General features: G+C 46.4%; 2 protein-coding genes across 5 annotated transcripts in view; both read right to left on the reverse strand.

Annotated features, from left to right (window-relative positions):
• Positions 1-315: 315 nt before the first annotated feature.
• Positions 316-2,035, reverse strand: LOC143989736 (uncharacterized). The gene has a single exon (XM_077490009.1). It carries the CDS (start codon positions 1,852-1,854, stop codon positions 619-621), a length of 1,236 nt encoding a protein of 411 aa, XP_077346135.1. The 5' UTR covers positions 1,855-2,035; the 3' UTR covers positions 316-618.
• A 550-nt stretch (positions 2,036-2,585) lies between these two features.
• LOC143989807 (uncharacterized) overlaps positions 2,586-20,094 on the reverse strand; it is a 117,891-nt gene continuing 100,382 nt past the window's right edge. Inside the window, exons 1-6 of one of the 4 annotated variants that reach the window (XM_077490080.1) lie at positions 18,957-19,026; positions 16,997-17,125; positions 16,735-16,851; positions 16,443-16,646; positions 2,886-3,077; positions 2,588-2,797 (exon numbers count right to left, since the gene is read on the reverse strand). In XM_077490080.1, coding sequence (XP_077346206.1) covers positions 2,606-2,797; positions 2,886-3,077; positions 16,443-16,646; positions 16,735-16,851; positions 16,997-17,092 — 801 coding nt within the window. In that variant the 5' untranslated portion in view covers positions 17,093-17,125; positions 18,957-19,026 and the 3' untranslated portion in view covers positions 2,588-2,605. Of the gene's footprint in view, positions 2,798-2,885; positions 3,078-16,442; positions 16,647-16,734; positions 16,870-16,996; positions 17,239-18,956; positions 19,027-20,094 lie in introns of those variants that run through there. The other 3 variants (XM_077490078.1, XM_077490079.1, XM_077490077.1) reach the window with 3 other exon arrangements.

Here is a 20,094-nt window from a genome sequence, read left to right on the forward strand (position 1 = left end):
AATATATGTTTTCGGGTTCTAAACTAAACTTCGGGACAAAAATATACATTTTACCATGTGTGCAAAAAAAAAAAAAAAAAAGCTCTAGCAATATAAGGGTTAATGTGAGCAAGATAGGATCACTCTGCTGTGTTCAGTGTAATGTAAAATCTCCATGAGTACATTTAGTGCAAATCACCATTATGGCAACTAGATTGAGCCAATGATCATATGAAAAAAATATGACCAAAACTTTTAACATTCGTTCAACTATTTTTTTTTAAATAGACCTCTAAGTGTTTGTAAAAGCTCACAATACAAAATGTTCTCAGCCAATGAAAGGTAATGACTCCATTTTTATTTTTCTCCTGCTATCGATGGCCAACACGGTACAACACTTCATCCATGTCTTTGGTGATCTCTGATCTCCTTATCAACTGTTTCTTCCATGATGGAGATCAGCCATGGAGTATATCTGAGGTGTATATCAGGGTGTGCTTCTTCCCCACATGAGAGCTGTGATGTCCAGCAACATTCATATACAAGACATTTCCCACACTCAAGGCACTAATACACCTCAAGGGTTGTGTGGGGTCCCTGATGTACAGGAAGACAGAACTTCAGTGAGGAACAATTCCCTCACTCAGGACAGGAATACGGCTTCTCCCCTGTGTGCAATTGCTGATGTTTGTAAAGAGTGGACTTTCGTGTAAAACATTTCCCACACTCAGGACAGGTATATGGCTTCTCCCCCGTGTGAGATCTCTGATGCCTGGAAAGATTGGGCTTCATTGAAAAACATTTCCTGCAAATGGGACAGGAATACGGCTTCTCCCCCGTATGAGACCTCTGATGTCTGTAAAGATTGGTCTTCACTGAAAAACATTTCCCACACTCAGGACAGGCATACGGCTTCTCCCCCGTGTGAGATCTTTGATGCATGGAAAGAGCGGACTTCATTGAAAAACATTTTCCACAACCAGGACAGGAATATGGTTTCTCCCCTGTGTGAAATCTCTGATGTTTGTAGAAATTGAACTTCTGTGAAAAACATCTCCCACACTCAGAGCAGGAATATGGCTTCTCCCCCGTGTGCAACATCTTATGTTTTTCAAGATTGGATTGAACTGAAAAACATTTATCGCACTCAGAACAGGAATACGGCTTCTCTCCAGTGTGAGATCTCCGATGTTCGTATAGATGCGAGGTCCGTGAAAAACATTTCCCACACTCAGAACAGGAATACGGCTTCTCCCCCGTGTGAGACCTCTGATGTTTGAAAAGTTCTGATTTTTGTATAAAACATTTCCCGCACTCAGGACAGGAATACGGCTTCTCCCCCGTGTGCAATCTTTGATGTGTGTAAAGATGTGAGGTCCGTGAAAAACATTTTCCACACTCAGGACAGGAATATGGTTTTACTCCCGTATGAGATATTTTATGGTCATTAAGTTTTGATTTAGAAATAAAACACTTCCCGCACTCAGGACAAGAATACGGCTTCTCCCCTGTGTGAGATCTATTATGCAAATTAAGTTGGGATTTAAAATGGTAACCCTTCCCGCACTCAGTACAGGAAAACCTCTTCTCTGTTGGAAGGACGGCACCGTCTCTCACAGTCTGAGGTTCCTCAGGATAAGAGGAATACGATGGTCCATCTACACTGTGTGGTGCCGGATGGACATTTGAGGTAGTCGGGTTTTCTCCTGGACTATACTGTGTGATGTCCTCATCTTCTACTTTACAGTCTGGAGACAAAGTGAGACAATCCTCTGAGGTTTTCCTCATCTCCCGTCCATCTACTAAAATAGAAATACAAAGATTATTACTAGACATGAGCTGATTGGTTCCCCTAAACCAGGACTCCGCCCACATCAGGCAGCTTTGTCTCTGAGGATCTTACAATTCCCCCCTCAAGGTAACTAGTAAATGGGTCCTCTGATCTCCTACCAGATCATTTCTTCATTCATGGACCTTAGTCAGAGAGTGAGGAAACAACGAGAACTGTCTTTTATAGGAGTGACAGTGATGAGAGGATTATAGGACGAGTGTCCCCCTCCCCCTCTATCACTCATCTACTCAACACAAGAAGTTCTGCAATTTCTTATTTAGTAATTTATAACAGCGGGGCTGAGCCCCACCAGAGGTCAGAGAGTGAGGATGGGGGGAGAACAACCAAGATGAAGACTGGACTGATCCTGAAGACCACCATCATTGGGTTATTGACTCCTCCCTCATTATCACTTTCTATTTAAGGTTCCAAAGTTTGAGGATGTTATCACACTATTAACATGTAAAAGTCTGTGCTCCAATCAGATCATTAGACATAAAATGTCCAGCTGGTACAAAATGGGTGTAACAAAAGAGAATACATATTATGTTTATATATAGCAGTGGATAGAGGGGAGGGAGCAGAAGTATATTGTATAAGATACAGCAGATAGGCCTATATAGTATCAGAATGATGTAATGCACAGCATAGAGTATACAGTGTAAGGGTCAGGACTCATAATATTGGTATTCAGCAATCACTGGAAGCTTAAATGTTCCCATGAGACAAGTTGCAGAGATCCCATACCGCTGCCTCCCATCTCCTGAGACTGAATACATTGTTTCTATGTGTTTATCAGATGATGGGGGATCTAGGTGGACCCTCCGTACTGCTCTCTCCTTTACAATAAATTCTCCTCTTACCCGGTGATGTGAGGGGCGGCTGATTGTCCATCATGACGTCCTTGTAGAGATCCTTGTGTCCTTCTAAATACTCCCACTCCTCCATGGAGAAATAGACAGTGACATCCTGACACCTTATAGGAACCTGACACACACAATGATACAGTCACCATCCAGACACATCCCTTGTCTGTTACTGGATAATGTCCCAGAATTCCCAGAATCCTCCTCACCTCTCCTGTCAGCAGCTCCATCATCTTCTTGGTGACTTCTAGAATCTTCTGTGTGTTGTGTCTTGTAGGGATCAGGGATGGAGGTGGGGGGATGGTGATGGGATTCTGGATTCTCAAGGATCTTGTAGACATATTACGAGATCTCCTTCTTGTGTCATTTTCAGTAGATTTCTTCATTATTACTGTACAGTTCTGTGTTATACAAAGATAAATATCACTCTCCCATAATACTCAATGCTGCCATCTTGTGCTATAACCAAATATCATAGAGTACATACACTTTATGTATTCATAGTACTTGTGTGCAAGGCCGCTGATAAGGGGGTATCACTGTTCCTGCTGTACGTAGCCCTGGCCCTGTGTGTTCCAGAGGGGGGCCCAGAAAGCTTACATGTCCATCTGCAGCTGCTTCCTGTCATTCTACCACAGAGTGGCTCAGTGCTCTGAATGTTAGCTGCACTCCCTCTCTGCTCTCAGTGTCACTTGTTCATGTTCCCTTCTGATTATAACTTTGTTCATCTTCACTTCCTCCCTCCAGATTCTTGCCATACTCACTCTGCTTCTCAGATATGCCCCCCATCCCCCTTCCCTGCAATCAATCTGCTATCCTTCTCCCTGATATCTCTAATTGTGTCCTGGTGTCTCCCTACAGTCCTTCCCTCCTGTACTTCTCCTTCTGTCCCATCTACCCTGTCACTTGTCTGTCCAGCCTATATATCTTCCCTGTTGTCTTATCATTGCTCTCCGGGCCAGCTGTATTCCATTCTGCCTTTATCTTCTCCTAGCAAAGCTTAGTGTACTAAATGTAGTTGGTCATCCCACTCCTCTCCCACTATATGGAGCTGGTCTTCACACTCCTCTCCCACTATATGTAGCTGGTCTTCCCACTCCGCTCCCACTATATGTAGCTGGTCTTCCAACTCCGCTCCCACTATATGTAGCTGGGCTTCCCACTCCGCTCCCACTATATGTAGCTGGGCTTCCCACTCCTCTCCCACTATATGTAGCTGGGCTTCCCACTCCTCTCCCACTATATGTAGCTGGGCTTCCCACTCCTCTCCCACTATATGTAGCTGGGCTTCCCACTCCTCTCCCACTATATGTAGCTGGGCTTCCCACTATATGTAGCTGGGCTTCCCACTCCTCTCCCACTATATGTAGCTGGGCTTCCCACTCCTCTCCCACTATATGTAGCTGGGCTTCCCACTCCTCTCCCACTATATGTAGCTGGGCTTCCCACTCCTCTCCCACTATATGTAGCTGGGCTTTCCACTCCTCTCCCACTATATGTAGCTGGGCTTTCCACTCCTCTCCCACTATATGTAGCTGGGCTTTCCACTCCTCTCCCACTATATGTAGCTGGGCTTTCCACTCCTCTCCCACTATATGTAGCTGGGCTTTCCACTCCTCTCCCACTATATGTAGCTGGGCTTTCCACTCCTCTCCCACTATATGTAGCTGGGCTTTCCACTCCTCTCCCACTATATGTAGCTGGGCTTTCCACTCCTCTCCCACTATATGTAGCTGGGCTTTCCACTCCTCTCCCACTATATGTAGCTGGGCTAGCCCACTCCTCTCCCACTATATGTAGCTGGCTAGCCCACTCCTCTCCCACTATATGTGGCTGCTATCCCACTCCTCTCCCACTATATGTAGCTGCTATCCCACTCCTCTCCCACTATATGTAGCTGGCCATCCCACTCCTCTCCCACTATAAGTAGCTGGCCATCCCACTATAAGTAGCTGGACTTCCTACTCCTCTCCCACTATATGTAGCTGGGCTTCTCACTCCTCTCCCACTATATGTAGCTGGGCTTCCCATTCCTCTCCCACTATATGTAGCTGGGCTTCCCACTCCTCTCCCACTATATGTAGCTGGGCTTCCCACTCCTCTCCCACTATATGTAGCTGGGCTTCCCACTCCTCTCCCACTATATGTAGCTGGGCTTCCCACTATATGTAGCTGGGCTTCCCACTCCTCTCCCACTATATGTAGCTGGGCTTCCCACTCCTCTCCCACTATATGTAGCTGGGCTTCCCACTCCTCTCCCACTATATGTAGCTGGGCTTCCCACTCCTCTCCCACTATATGTAGCTGGGCTTTCCACTCCTCTCCCACTATATGTAGCTGGGCTTTCCACTCCTCTCCCACTATATGTAGCTGGGCTTTCCACTCCTCTCCCACTATATGTAGCTGGGCTTTCCACTCCTCTCCCACTATATGTAGCTGGGCTTTCCACTCCTCTCCCACTATATGTAGCTGGGCTTTCCACTCCTCTCCCACTATATGTAGCTGGGCTTTCCACTCCTCTCCCACTATATGTAGCTGGGCTTTCCACTCCTCTCCCACTATATGTAGCTGGGCTTTCCACTCCTCTCCCACTATATGTAGCTGGGCTTTCCACTCCTCTCCCACTATATGTAGCTGGGCTAGCCCACTCCTCTCCCACTATATGTAGCTGGCTAGCCCACTCCTCTCCCACTATATGTGGCTGCTATCCCACTCCTCTCCCACTATATGTAGCTGCTATCCCACTCCTCTCCCACTATATGTAGCTGGCCATCCCACTCCTCTCCCACTATAAGTAGCTGGCCATCCCACTATAAGTAGCTGGACTTCCTACTCCTCTCCCACTATATGTAGCTGGGCTTCTCACTCCTCTCCCACTATATGTAGCTGGGCTTCCCATTCCTCTCCCACTATATGTAGCTGGGCTTCCCACTCCTCTCCCACTATATGTAGCTGGGCTTCCCACTCCTCTCCCACTATATGTAGCTGGGCTTCCCACTCCTCTCCCACTATATGTAGCTGGGCTTCCCATTCCTCTCCCACTATATGTAGCTGGGCTTCCCACTCCTCTCCCACTATATGTAGCTGGGCTTCCCACTCCTCTCCCACTATATGTAGCTGGGCTTCCCACTCCTCTCCCACTATATGTAGCTGGGCTTCCCACTCCTCTCCCACTATATGTAGCTGGGCTTCCCACTCCTCTCCCACTATATGTAGCTGGGCTTCCCACTATATGTAGCTGGGCTTCCCACTCCGCTCCCACTATATGTAGCTGGGCTTCTCACTCCTCTCCCACTATATGTAGCTGGGCTTCCCACTCCTCTCCCACTATATGTAGCTGGGCTTCCCACTCCTCTCCCACTATATGTAGCTGGGCTTCCCACTCCTCTCCCACTATATGTAGCTGGGCTTCCCACTCCTCTCCCACTATATGTAGCTGGGCTTCCCACTCCTCTCCCACTATATGTATCTGGGCTTCCCACTCCCCTCCCACTATATGTAGCTGGTCTTACCACTCCTCTCCCACTATATGTAGATAGTCTTCCCACTCCGCTCCCACTATATGTAGCTGGTCTTCCCACTCTCCCCTACCTCTATTCTATACAACTCTTCTCTCCCCTCCCTACACTGTAAATCTATATGTCACTGATCAACTCTTTCTATTTAACAGTTTACTGACTGATCTATTTCAAATTCACCTAAAAAAGGAAGTTCTGCTTTAAGTCCTCCCCTCCTCCTCTGCCACATTTGGGATGTTCTTTTGTTATGGGGGGGGGGGGGGCAGTGCGGCTTGCACATGCACAGTGGGCAGGCAGCTGTGAAGCAGGAAGCAGCACAGCCAGCTGTGGGGATGGGCCGAACACTCCCCGGTTCGGTTCACACCAGAACATTTTGAACAGGCAAAAAGTTCTAGTGAACATACAAACTCTATTAAAAAGTCTATGGGACACGAACATGAAAAATCAAAAGTCCTAATTTTAAAGGCTTATATGCAAGGGGGATCTTCTTAGTGTGCCTGTATGCCAGTGGCACATCTGTGTGATGTCTAGAACATGCTGCAGCAATAATGACATGTCAGAAAGGAAAAAATGTAATTTAAACTCGTTCACAACTGTAATGTATTGCTAGCTCCCGGCAATACAGTTTAACCCCCCCCCCCCCCCCCCAAAATCCATACCAGACCCTTATGCGAGCATGTAGCCTGGCAGGACAGGATGGGAGGGGGGGATGAGCAAGCACCCCCCCTCCTGAACCATACCAGGCCCCATGCCCTCAACATGGAGGGATGAGTGCTTTGGAGCAGGCCCCCCAACCCAAAGCACCTTGTCCCAATGCTAATGAGAACAAGAGCCTTTTCCCGACATCCCTGGGCTGTGGTTGTTGGGGTCTCTGGGCTTATCGGAATCTGGAAGGTTCCTCTAACAAGGGGGCTCTCGACGGACCAGAAAAATAGGAAAAAATTTAAATGCTATTGGAAGCTACCTGCAATATGCTCTCTCTTGCCTTTGACAGCTCTTATATAGGCAAGGGCAGTGCCACCTGGTGACAGTCGGGCTGCCAGAGGGTGGTGTGATTGACAGTGGATTACACTTTTTTAATAAAGGATTTGTCAAAAACTGTCTCTTGTTGTTTTTACTTTTTGACCCTTTTTTGGTGAATGGGTAGGGGTACAATGTACCGATACCCATTCACATGGGAGGGGGCGGTATCTGGGGGTTGCTTTCAGATTCTGATAAGCCCCCTGCCCCTCAGACCCCGACAACCACAGCCCAGGGTTGTCAGAAAGAGGCCCTTGTTCCTATCAACATGGGACAAGGTGCATTGGGGTGGGGTGGGGGGGGTCGCAGAGCCCCCCCCCCTGCCCCAGAGCACCCACCCCCAAGTTGAGGGCATGTGGCATGGTATGGTTCAGGAGGGGGTGCTCGCTGCTCCCCCCATATCCTGACCTGCCAGGCTGCATGCTTGGATAAGGGTCTGGTATGGATTTTGGGGGGGCCCCACACCAATTTTTTTCTTTTTTTTAAGCAGCCGATTTCCAGCAATTGTAACCGCGAGTCATTTTAAATGGGATTTTTTTCTTTAGAAATGTCAGTTTTGCTGTAGCATGTTCTGTATATGCTACAAATGCGCCACTTTACAGGCACACTTAAGCCCCGTACACACGAGAGGACTTATGTCCGACAGACCTCCAAAGGAGTTCCGCCGGAGTTCCGACGGAGTTCTGGCGGAGTTCTGGCGGACTTTTCGACCGAACGGACTTGGACACACACCATCACACCAAACTCCGACGGAGTCGAACGTGATGACGTACGACTGGATTCGAATAAGGAAGTTCATAGCCAGTAGCCAATAGCTGCCCTAGCGTCGGTTTTAGTCCGTCGGAGTAGCATACACACGAGCGGATTTTTCAAAGGGGACCGGGTCCGGCGGAGTTCCGTCGGGAAAATTTGAAGCATGCTTCATTTCTAAAGTCCGTCAGACTTTTGCGAAGCTAAAGTCCGTTGCAGCCCACACACGATCGGATAGTCTGACGGACTCGGTCTGACGGACTTTGGATGTTGAAAAGTCCGCTCGTGTGTACGGGGCTTAAGGGGGCCCCCAGGCACGATATTTAAAGGAATAATTCATTTTCAGTGTTGCACTTTAAGCATCATAAAAATCACTGCTCCTGTAAAAATGATTGGTTTATTTTTTTCCATTTTTTTTTTTATTAACCACTTAACGACCTGCGCACGACGATGTACGGCCATTTTTTGAAGAGGGATATCTCGGTAACGGCAGCAGCTGCTGCCACAACCGAGTTATCCATCTCTTCAGGCGCCGGTCGTGTGTGCAATAACAGTGATCTCCGCGGCAGGTTCACTGCGAGATCCCCGCTATCGCCGGCGGGAGAGATGCCACACCCCCTCCCGCTGCTCTCCCGCGCCTCCTCCGCTGCTTAACGGAGCTGTCAGTAGCGGCGGAGGCGATCGGGTCCTATCGATGGCTGGGTATGGAGACGAGTGAGGCTAAGATGGCCCCCACCCACTCGTCTCTATACCATAGGAGGGCGAAAGTGACATCAAAGTGTCACTTCCGCCCATACCTCTTAAAGATATATTTTTTCAATGTCATTTTTTTCAAAAGCTATACAGGGAGATCGGTGACGATGGTCCCCGATTGTCCAGGTATCGGGTCAACCATTGGAGTATTTACATGAGTACAAGTACTTGTGCAAATGCTCGGTATCAGCACCAATACAGATAGTATCGGTGCACCCCTAATTTATATTATATATTGATGATTAATCTCCTATACCCCTGAGGAAAGAGATGTTTATATTCTGAAATACGTCGGGTGGAGTATTGTCACAACTCATCATCGCTCCTTTTGTTGGTGTAAATTTTAGCTAACAGGCCATGTACATTCTTTGTTAATGGTTTTATTCATGTCTATTTAATAAAAATGTACAGTATATTGCTTTTCTACTTTTAGTTTTACGTAATTAGTGCCTTTAAAAGACCAAACCCAAGGGGAATTTACAAAGGTCTAGATCTGTCCAATGGACACCCACAGTGAGTACTGACAAGGGGCATTGATACCCGATGCCTCCTCTGTAGTTCTGGCTATTGTGACATCACTGCAAAGGGCGGAGCGGGACTAGAGGAGGATGTCCAGCATATGAGAAGCATCTTGTCTCTCGCTCTCATCAGTGGCTATTGTTTCCAGCAGGCGTGAAATGCTGTAGTGAGATGAGCACAATAGGTGACATGTGTGCAGCATATCTCTACTCCCACTAATCCTAACTGTACTCCACTGATCCCCACCGACCTCGCCCCCCCGCCGCTGCTGTCCATCCCAGGTACTTGTGTGTGACATCACCTGGGATGGATGAGAGAAGAGGAGAGCTGTCTGGGATCAGCACACCATAACAGACATGTACCAGCAGCTTCCCTGTGCAGCTCTGCGTGTGGAAGAAAAACAGTACCACACACCCCCTGTGCCCTGACCAAGTGATACCTTTGTCCCCTGACCTGATGACTCCTGTGTGCCCTGTCCTGTTGACAACCCTGTGCTCTGCCCTGGAGACTCCCCTGTGCCCTGCCCTGGTGACACCCCTGTACCATGCCTTGGTGAACATGGTGACCTCCCTGTGCCCTGACCTGGTGATGAGACTCCGTTGTGCACTGTCCTGGTGAAGCGACTCCTCTGTGACTTGACATGGTGAGCTCCCTGTGCCCTGACCTGGTGAAGTGACTCCTCTGTGACCTCCCTGTGCCCTGACCTGGAGACATGACTTCCCTGTGCTCTCCCCTGGTGACACCCTTGTCTAAATTCAGTTGAAGATGAAATTTGTGTGTGCATAGCCTAAGTTCGCCCAGAATTTATCTTCTATTCAGAAAAAAGCCAGCCAAGGTTTCATATGAAGGAAGTACAGTTCCTTGAAAAAGTATTCACACCCCTTGGCATTTTCCACATTTTGTCATGTTACAACCAAAAATGTAAATGTATTTTATTGGGATTTTATGTGATAAAACAACATAAAGTGGCACATAATTGTGAAGTGGAAGGAAAATGAGAAATTATAAAAAATATGTGAAAAGTGTGGGGGGGGGGGGGCATTTGTATGGCGCCCCCCTGAGTCAATCTAGGAGAGGGACATTTTTTTCCCATTCTTCTTTGCAAAATAGGTCAAAGCTCTGTCAGATTGGATGGAGAGCGTCTGAATAGCAATTTTCAAGTCTTGCCACAGATTCTCAATTGGATTTAGGTCTGGACTGTGACTGGGACATTCTAACACATGAATACGCTTTGATCTAAACCATTCCATTGTAGCTCTGGCTGTATGTTTAGGGTCGTTGTCCTGCTGGAAGGTGAACCTCCACCCCAGTCTCAAGCCATTTGCAGACAAGTTTTCTTCTAAAGCCCCATACACACTATCAGATTTTCTCCTGATTTTTGTCTTCAGATTTACCAAAACCATGTAGTTCAAGGGCCTGCCTGATTGCATACAAATTGAAACTCCTAAGGTTTGACCTCATATTATATAGTTTTGGTAAATCTGAAGACAAAAATCAGCAGAAAATCTGATAGTGTGTATGGGGCTTTAGATTGTCCTGTATTTGGTTTCATCCATCTTCCTATCAACGCTGACCAGCTTCCCTGTCCCTGCTGAAGAAAAGTATCCCCACAACATGATGCTGCCACCACCATGTTTCACAGTGGTATTAATATGTTCAGGGTGCCGTGCAGTGTTAGTTCTCCGCCACACATAGCGTTTTGGTTTTAGGCCAAAAAGTTCAATTTTGGTCTCATCTGACCAGAGCACCTTCTTCCACATGTTAGCTGTGTCCCTTCTCACAAGCTGTAAATGGGACTTATGACTTTCTTTCACCAATGTCTTTCTTCTTGCTACTCTTCCATAAAGGTCAGATTTGTGAAGAGCACGACTAATAGTTGTCCTGTGAACAGATTCTCCCCCCTGAGCTGTGGATCTCTGCAGCTCCTCCAGAGTTACCATGGACTTCTTGGCTCTTCTCTAATGAATGCTCTCCTTGCCCGGCCGGTCAGTTTAGGTGGACGGCCATGTCTTGATAGGTTTGCAGTTGTGCCATACTCTTTCCATTTTCAGATGATGGCTTAAACAGAGCTCCGCGAGATGTTCAAAGCTTGGGAGATTTTTTTTTAACCTAATCCTGCTTTATACTTCTCCACAACTTTTTCCCTGACCCGCCTAGTGTGTTCCTTGGCCTTCATGATGCTGTTTGTTCACCAAAGTTCTCTAACAGACCTCTGAAGGCTCCACAGAACAGCTGCATTTATACTGATATTAAAAGACAGACAGGTGGACTCTATTTACTAATTAGGTGACTTCTGAAGGCAATTGGTTCCACTAGATTTTAGTTAGGGGGTATCAGAGTAAAAAGGGGCTGAATACAAAATGTACCCCATACTTTTCACATATTTATTTGTAAAAAGTTTGAAAACCACTTATTTTCCTTCGAGTTCACAATTATGTGCCACCAGTGTTAATTTAATCAACAAAAATGTTTTCGTCAAAGATTTTTGTCAGCGGCATTTTTACACAGTGACTAAAACCAAATGCAAAGTTTAGCACATTTTCATCCATTGAGGAAGACTATGACGAAAATCAGATTCCTTTTTTGTCTAGAAATGAAAGACGGGACAAAAATGGCAAGGAGGGGCATTTACTCCCGTGAAATAACTTTCAATACAAATGCCCCTCCTTTTTATGGAGTTCCACCTTCTTCCGCAATCTGCTCTCAGCAATCACCATGCCTATAGAGCCAGAGTGTGAGAGCGGCACTGTGCAATGCTTTACAGGCCAGTCAGGCTCAGGCTTCCCGACTCCTCCTGACACCGCGCCAGGCATCCAGCACAGACTGTGAGTGTACACTGTATGATTGACTGTATAGTAATTGTGATACAGTACAGCAGGCCTGAGGCCTCCCCTCAGACCACCATTCGCCCAGAGCAAACTGTGCAACTTTGCATTGCATGCCTCCTCTGATCACTGGCAGCGGATTACAGACCATCCCTCATACCACTATCCAGCACTGTTCAGCATTACAGGCCTCCTCAGACCACCATCCAGAGCACTCAGCAGCATTACAGGCCTCCATTCTGGACAACTCATCCCAAAATTCGTACAAAAGGTAAGCACAGTACACTTAACTTTTGTTGAGAAAAGTCTTATCTATGTAAATTGCAATGATTTTTTTAACATACTTTCTTGCAGTCAAAATGCAATCGGGGGGGGGGGGGGGGGGCAATTGCCCCCCCCCCAAGAAATTAGCTGCGGGTGAGAGAGCGGGCAGCTCCACGAGTGGGCCGGGCAGCTTGGTGTATGAGCGGGTGGGAGGGTAGGAGAACAGGCGGGCTGGGTGGGCAGGAGAGAGAATGGGCGGGCCAGGCTGCAGGGTGGCTCGGTGTGTGAACATGCGGGCGGCTCGGTGATGACTGAGAGAGCAAGTGGTCAGCTGAGGGGCTTGGTGTGTGACATCATCTCTCACCTCCCCGCGTCCGCCCTGCATCCCCGCAGTAACTTCCACCCTCACTGTGCAGGCAGCGTGGGCAGCAGAGAAATTACATCATCTCTCTGTTGCCTGACTCTGGGTGGGACAAAGCAGGAGGCAAGCAAAACACCACCTTCACAGGCATGTGACGTGACAAGTGACAATCCGTAACTTGTGGCTGGTGACATGGCAAGTGACAATCTGCATCTGGTGGCAGGCAAGTGACAATCTGCAACGTGTGGCAAGTGAGAATCCACATCTGGTGGCAGGTGACGGTGGCAAGTGACACACTCTGGCCTCCCACTGATTCTGCATTATGGTGAGTTGAACCATTTAATTTTATATTACAACGTAATAATAGTAATAATGCGCTTTAATCATCTTGACACCATAACAACCATGTGCCAGGATGATTGAAGCGCCAACACCAGCCATTTCCCAATAAATTGCCCACAAAAAGAGTATTTTCTGGCAGTGCCCCTCCCGAGACTAGACTCTGGATCCACAAAGGTAATGCATATCTTTTGTTATCATGAAGTAATAACTGGTTTGTTTGTCATGTTGTGCACTAAGTCACTGAATCTTAATGGGAGCGATTTCAGAATATCTCTCAGCTACTGCTTTCCCAGAATTGAAGTTTCTCAAAAAAAAAAAAAGAAGAAATTATATATACCAGACACCACAAATGGTGTCTGGGCCAACACCTTATGGGAATATTTTTACACGAGATACAAATAAAGTGGAAAAATAAAGATACACCAGTAGAGTAGACAGCCCCAAGATCATTCATTTCATAGCCATTTGATAATTGACTGTAGTGGCATCATGTAAAAGAATAATAAAAATGGCTCACTGCAGATCATTCTCAACTCTCAGTCACTTTCTGTCATGGGGGAGTCTTCCTCCATAAAGCTGGGTGGTTCTTCTGCTGCTGCTGCTGCATTTTGTTTAAATCCTGCCACCATATTACTCCTATTGTCAGTTATGACGCTTAGGATCTTCCTCTTTGGTGTGTCCCACTCATGTAAGCCTTTATCCATATAGTGATTTAATTGACTGTGTAGTGTGTGGGTGCCTGGGTGGGGTGGACTTTGGGGTACTTGTTCTGAACAACAGAAAAGTAGCATGCATTAAAGCAAGGCATGAAGCCGTGTGACTCAAAAAAGCAATATTTTTGTAAAAAACTTGGTTTTACAGAGTAAAGACGCTACAGAACGGCTAAATCTGTGTCTAGTTTGTTCAAACCATAAATAATTACATATTAGGTGTTTTTTTTTTTACTACAGGATTGTATAACTAAATTTAAATTGCTTAACCACTTCCCATCCGGCCATTGCACATATACGGCTGGGTGGGAGCCGTCTACTTCAGAAGGAGCGGGATCGCGCGCGCATGCCCGCTCAGCGGCGCGCTCCCGATGTGCTCGTGTCACCCGGACACGGTGCATCTCAGATCAGCAGGAGGGCTCTGTGATTGGCCCTCCTGATCACATGACGGCCGTGTCCAATCACGGCCGTCATGTGATGTAAACAAACAGCCGGTTGCTAGGCAATCGGCTCTCCTCTCCTCACACAGAAGTCGTCGCTGAGGAGAGGAGAGCAGATTGCTGCAGCCGGCTGATGATCAGTGAGTATGAGCTGTTTTTTTACAGCTTTTTACTCACTGATCACCAGTCTAGTGTAAACACACAACACACCACACAGTGTAAACACAGTCCCCACATACCGTATATACTCGAGTATAAGCCGAGATTTTCAGCCTCTTTTTTGAGGCTGAAAGTGCCCCCCTCGGCTTATACTCGAGTCATCGCTGTCTGCCCGCTCGATCAGCGTGTCGAGCAGACAGACAGCGGCCATTCTATAATTCAAAAGCCGCGCCTCCGGCTCCGCCTTCGCCTGTGATAGGCGGAACACTGAATTTCCCAGCAGCCTGTGTTCCGCCTATCACGGACATCGTATCATCCTCGTACTACGGACGAGGATGATACGATGTACGTGATAGGCGGAACACAGGCTGCTGGGAAATTCAGTGTTCCGCCTATCACAGGCGAAGGCGGCGGCGCAGCTTTTGAATTTTACAATGGCCGCCGAGGCGCCGACGAAGAGGGCACGGGACGGAGGCAAGGCAAGGCACGGCACGGGACGGGACGGGACGGGACGGAGGCAAGGCACGGCGGCAAGGCACGGAGGCAAGGAGGCAAGGCACGGGACGGAGGCTCGGGACAAAGGCTCGGGACACAGGTAGGCTGGACACACACACACACACACACACACACACACACACACACACGGATGGATACACACACACACACACGGATGGATGGATGGATGGAGACACACACACACAGGGATGGATGGATGGATGGATGGAGACACACACACACAGGGATGGATGGATGGATGGACACACACACACACAGGGATGGATGGATGGATGGACACACACACACACAGGGATGGATGGACGGACACACAGGGATGGACGGACACACAGGGATGGACGGACACACACACAGGGATGGACAGGCATGTCTCACCCTCGGCTTATACACGAGTCAATAAGTTTGCCAGTTTTTTTGGGGGTAAATTGGGGGCCTCGGCTTATATTCGGGTCGGCCTATACTCGAGTATATACGGTATGTCCCCAAAACACACATGTCCCCAAAACATACATGTCCCCAAATAATAAAAACACGTGTCCCTAATAATAAAAAACACATGTCCCCCACATATGTCCCACTAAAATCACATGCCCCAATGATTATCTGCACACATATGTACGTGATCACCTGCACACATATGTACATGATCATTTGCGTACATATGTCCATGATCACACAAACCAATTATTATACACTTAACTGAATTTTTTTTACCAAAAACATGTAGCAGAATACATTTTGGCTTAAATTTATGCCAAAATTTGATTTTATTGGATTTCTTTTAAAATAGAAAAAAGAAAATATTGTTTTTTTTCCAAATTTCCGCTTTTTTTGCGCTTATATCGCAAAAAAAAAAAAAAAAAACGGAGTCGTGAATAAATACCACCAAAATAAAGCTCTATTTGTGCAAAAAAAATGATAAAAAATTTCATTTGGGTACAGTGTAGCATGACCGCGCAATTGTCACTGAAAGCGCGAGAGCGATGAAAGCTGAAAATTGGGCTGGGAAGGAAGGGGGTGAAAGTGCCCTGTATTGAAGTGGTTAAATAATGTATTATTTAACTATACACATTTGATTTTCTTTTAGTCGACTAAAATGTACTGGAGATTGAGTCGACTAAATACGACTAAAATTTAAACATTAGCAGAAGACTAAAATGGGACCAAAAAAAAATCAAAATTTGCTGCCAAAATTAACACAGTGTGCCACTGTGTTGGTCTATCACATAAAATCCCAATAAAATACATTTACGTTTTTTGTTGTAACAAGACAAAATATGGAAAATTTCAAGGGGTATAAATACTTTTTCAAGGCACTATAAGTGTTAATATTTATTCTATTATTTAATGCTGTTTCTAAAAAGTATTATCTTTATACCAACAGCTCGCTGGTCACACTGATTTTCCATGAGTTGTTGATCTGAAATTATTTTAGGGGTTTCCCAAGATCTCAATGTTTTTGCCAAGGGTTCCTTGAAGGCAAAAACATTGAAAAATATTGGATTAGAAGAACATCAGAGGACTTAAAGTGACTCTGAATACATCCCAGTGTACAGCGGAGTCAGATTTAACCCTTTCATTACACTCACCTCTCCAGTCAGCAGGCTGAGGATCTCCAGGATGAGGTTCAATATCATCTCATTCCGGGGAAATTCCTTCCTTACATTCTTCACAAAACTCAAATTCTGCTGATTGTCCATCATGACGTCCTTGTAGAGATCCTTGTGTCCTTCTAAATACTCCCACTCCTCCATGGAGAAATAGACAGTGACATCCTGACACCTTATAGGAACCTGACACACACAATGATACAGTCACCATCCAGACACATCCCTTGTCTGTTACTGAATAATGTCCCACAATTCCCAGAATCCTCCTCACCTCTCCTGTCAGCAGCTCCATCATCTTCTTGGTGACTTCTAGAATCTTCTCCATGTTGTGTCTCTCAGGTTTTAGGGAGTCACATGGAGGCACTGTGATGGTCATGTGATCACCTGACTTCACAAGAGGAAATCTCTGTATTGAGGAACCAATAGGAATATCATGTTAGAATCCCAGAATCCTCCTCACCTCTCCAGTCAGGTCTGTGTTTTCTTAATAGAGATAAGAGTGATGTCATGTGACCTCCCAGAATCCTCCTCACCTCTCCGGTCAGCAGGTAGATGATCTCCAGGGTGAGGTTTAGTATCTTCTCAGTCATGTGACTCCGATCCTCCTCCATCCTCATTGGTGCCGTCATTTGATCTATACAGGTCTCCTTGTAGACGGATAACTTTGGGAAATGAAAGTAAGAATTATTTGGATGGTGTTGGTCACACAATAATAGGATGTGGATGTGAGGGGGGTAATAGGAGGGTTGCTGGACATTTAAGAACTACTCCCCCCCGGGAACACATTTAGTCTGGACTGTTTAGCGTCAGTTTTTTGGCTCCTGGGACCCTCTTGTCCTCCTGGATCAGAAATTCCCTTTTCTCTGTTGGGTTTGTTTTGTTTCTGAACTGGTTTTGATTAGTTTTAGATCTGCAGATAAGGAATGATAAATACAACCCTTCCTTAGACTTGATTTGCTCTGAGGTCAATGTCGGGTCATCATGATGTCCATGAAGGGGAACTTGCTGACTTTTGGCCGGAGTTCCTGGTTAATCAGGATAATTGACAGAAATCCGGCCCCAAGGCTCCAATCTCCGGCAATCTGCTGACTGACAGGAGTGATGTCACTCTCTGCAGTAAGAGAAGGGATTGGATTGGATAGCAGGAGGATGCTGCTGGTAGAGTACAGAACTGTGGGGGAGGAGTCTGTTCTGTACTTTTTAATCGCAACTCAGTGTGGGTAGGAGGAGGACAACAGATTGAAGGGATTTGTTCTCTTAGTCTTGGTCTATTTTGTGGAACATTTTTCTTGACCAGTGATATGATGAGGTGAAGGCACCCTTCATTTGCTAGTATTAGTTTTTTAAGATGGTCAGAAAAGTAAGTGCAGGTGGGGTGGGAGGACCATCAGAGACCAAGAGCCCCTATGAGCCCTGAAGCCCCCTCTTACCTCAGAGCCTTGCAGCCTGACTACCCCCTTCAGAGCCCCCACAGCCCTTCAGCCCCACTAACCTCTCAGAGTTGTTCAGTCCTATTACTTCCTAGGAGGCCCCCAAAGTCCTTCATCTACACTTCCTCCTCCGGGGTCCCAGAGCCCTTCAGATGAAGTAAACTCTCAGAGGCTTGCAGAATCCTTTAGTCCCACTACCTCCTCAGAGACCCCTCAGCAACTCTTGTTTATTCAGAACCAGTTGCAGAACTATTACGGTCGCAAAGGCCACACCTTCCGACCAAGACAGCAGAAAAGGGTCTTGTTGCTGGAGTAAAGGTTCCCAGGATCAGGGGAGATTCCCCTGGTGATCACCAATTAGGATTGCTGAGAACAGAGTGTGCAGCACATTCGGCCTTTGCAGAACCCCCTCCATGTAGAGCCCCCTTGCTATCTTTGATCTGCTCCCAGAACAAGTATAGCGCCCTCCAACATCAGCAGACTCCTCTCCCTTCTCCTCCTCCCCCAGACACAAGCTCCAAGTTCTCCATACTGAGAAGACTCTGAGGGACCCGTCACTGATGCCAGCTGCAGCACCCGGGGGCTGGTGAGTGCCTGTATGAGGTGTGGGGGTCCTCGGTGTGTGTGGGGCCCTTGAGATGTGTGGGGGAGGGGCAGGATCAGCTCTCTGCACATCTCCAACTACTCTCCTACCTCTGCCAGCTGCTCTCTGGAGTTTCTGCCCAGGCTGATGCCCCTTATCTCTCCCCCAACACCTAGGTGCCCCTTCCAGGGCTGCCCATATTATTGCCCCTTCATCTATCCCACCCATTCCTATCCATCCTCCTCATCTCATCTCTCTGCCACCCCTCCCCATAACCCCCTCTGACTGGCACCCCAGTACAGACCCCCCTCCCCCCCATTCATGCCCCTCATCTCAGCCTTTGTCATCACTTGGGAATCTCAGTGTCTGCAATGTGCCATGTTTGGGGTCACCGAGAACAAAGATCCTCGCTGGGCACTGCTGGAAGTGATCGGCGGAGGTGAACCGGGTGTGTGTAAATAGAAAATACGATCTTATTACCTCCTCTGCTGTTACTTTCAGTAATGTCTTCTCTTCCCTGCCACATGGGACGTCTTGTCTTTATTCCAAATTACTTCCTGTTTGTATCTGAAATCACTTCCAGTCTGTTACTGACATCACTTCCTGTCTGTATTCCATAGAAACTTCCTGTCTGGATATAAGTGAGATCACCACCTGGTGGAGATCAGAGGAACTGCAGCCTCGAGAAACATATAGTAACCTCTTCTTTAAAATATCTTACAGAATTACCACAGAAGTTCAAATATAACACAAAAAAGGTAAGAAAAAAAAAAATAGATACAGTTCTTATGTAACCAACTGTTTAGCAAAGATATTTTTATTGAATATAGAAAAGTCTTAAAGACACAGAACACAAGTTAACAACAAATGTATAGCTAATAAAACCTATACGCCCAAAACGGATTGTTTTGGTGAAGAAAATGCAAAATACATCTAAAAGCATAAAAATATATAGATATATCAATCCACTCATAATGAAGATGTTAAACATAAATTGCATGGATGTAATGTTCACCTAGGAATGGTAGTGGAGATCTCTCATAGTAAGAACACTTCCTTGAATGTTTATATACTGTAAATAAAATAATTAATCCTGGAGTGAAAAAAAACTGTAAAGCAATAAATAATATATAAACTGGGTCATCCACTTCATCCATAAAGACATTGTGGTTCCAGATCTTCTAGATCACATAGAAGGAGGACTCATCGAGGATTTCATACATTTGTTTGGAAGGATAGAAGAATCCTCAGAAGAGATCATTTAGGATGACAGGAAAGTCTCCTGACTGGTGAGATCATCCAAACATAATGATTACATCCATGAACTGGAGCGAGATCATTGGGGTGATAAAGCCAATCTGTAGACACTGTGTAGATGTTATCCAAGAACTCAGCACACTCCATGTATGGAGAAAGTCTTAAGGTGGATTAAGCCTGTCATTTATCATAGGTAGAAATGTCCACACATGGACTTCCATAGGTACCACAAGACTACATATATAACTTGTACAGTGTCCCCAGGCGGATTTAGACTTTAATTAACTGCTTCCTGCCACGCCTATAGGAGAATGATGGCTGAGTGGAAGCTCTCCCATCCTGGGGGAACATCATATGAAGT

This window comes from Lithobates pipiens, unplaced genomic scaffold (genome assembly GCF_037356315.1).
Source record: "Lithobates pipiens isolate NorthernLeopardFrog02 unplaced genomic scaffold, aLitPip1_a1.2 Scaffold_18, whole genome shotgun sequence".
Taxonomy (NCBI): domain Eukaryota; kingdom Metazoa; phylum Chordata; class Amphibia; order Anura; family Ranidae; genus Lithobates; species Lithobates pipiens.

Excerpts from the sequence above, each read along its gene's own strand:
- LOC143989736 (XM_077490009.1), bottom strand. The coding sequence starts at position 1,854 with ATGTGGGCGGAGTCCTGGTTTAGGGGAACCAATCAGCTCATGTCTAGT.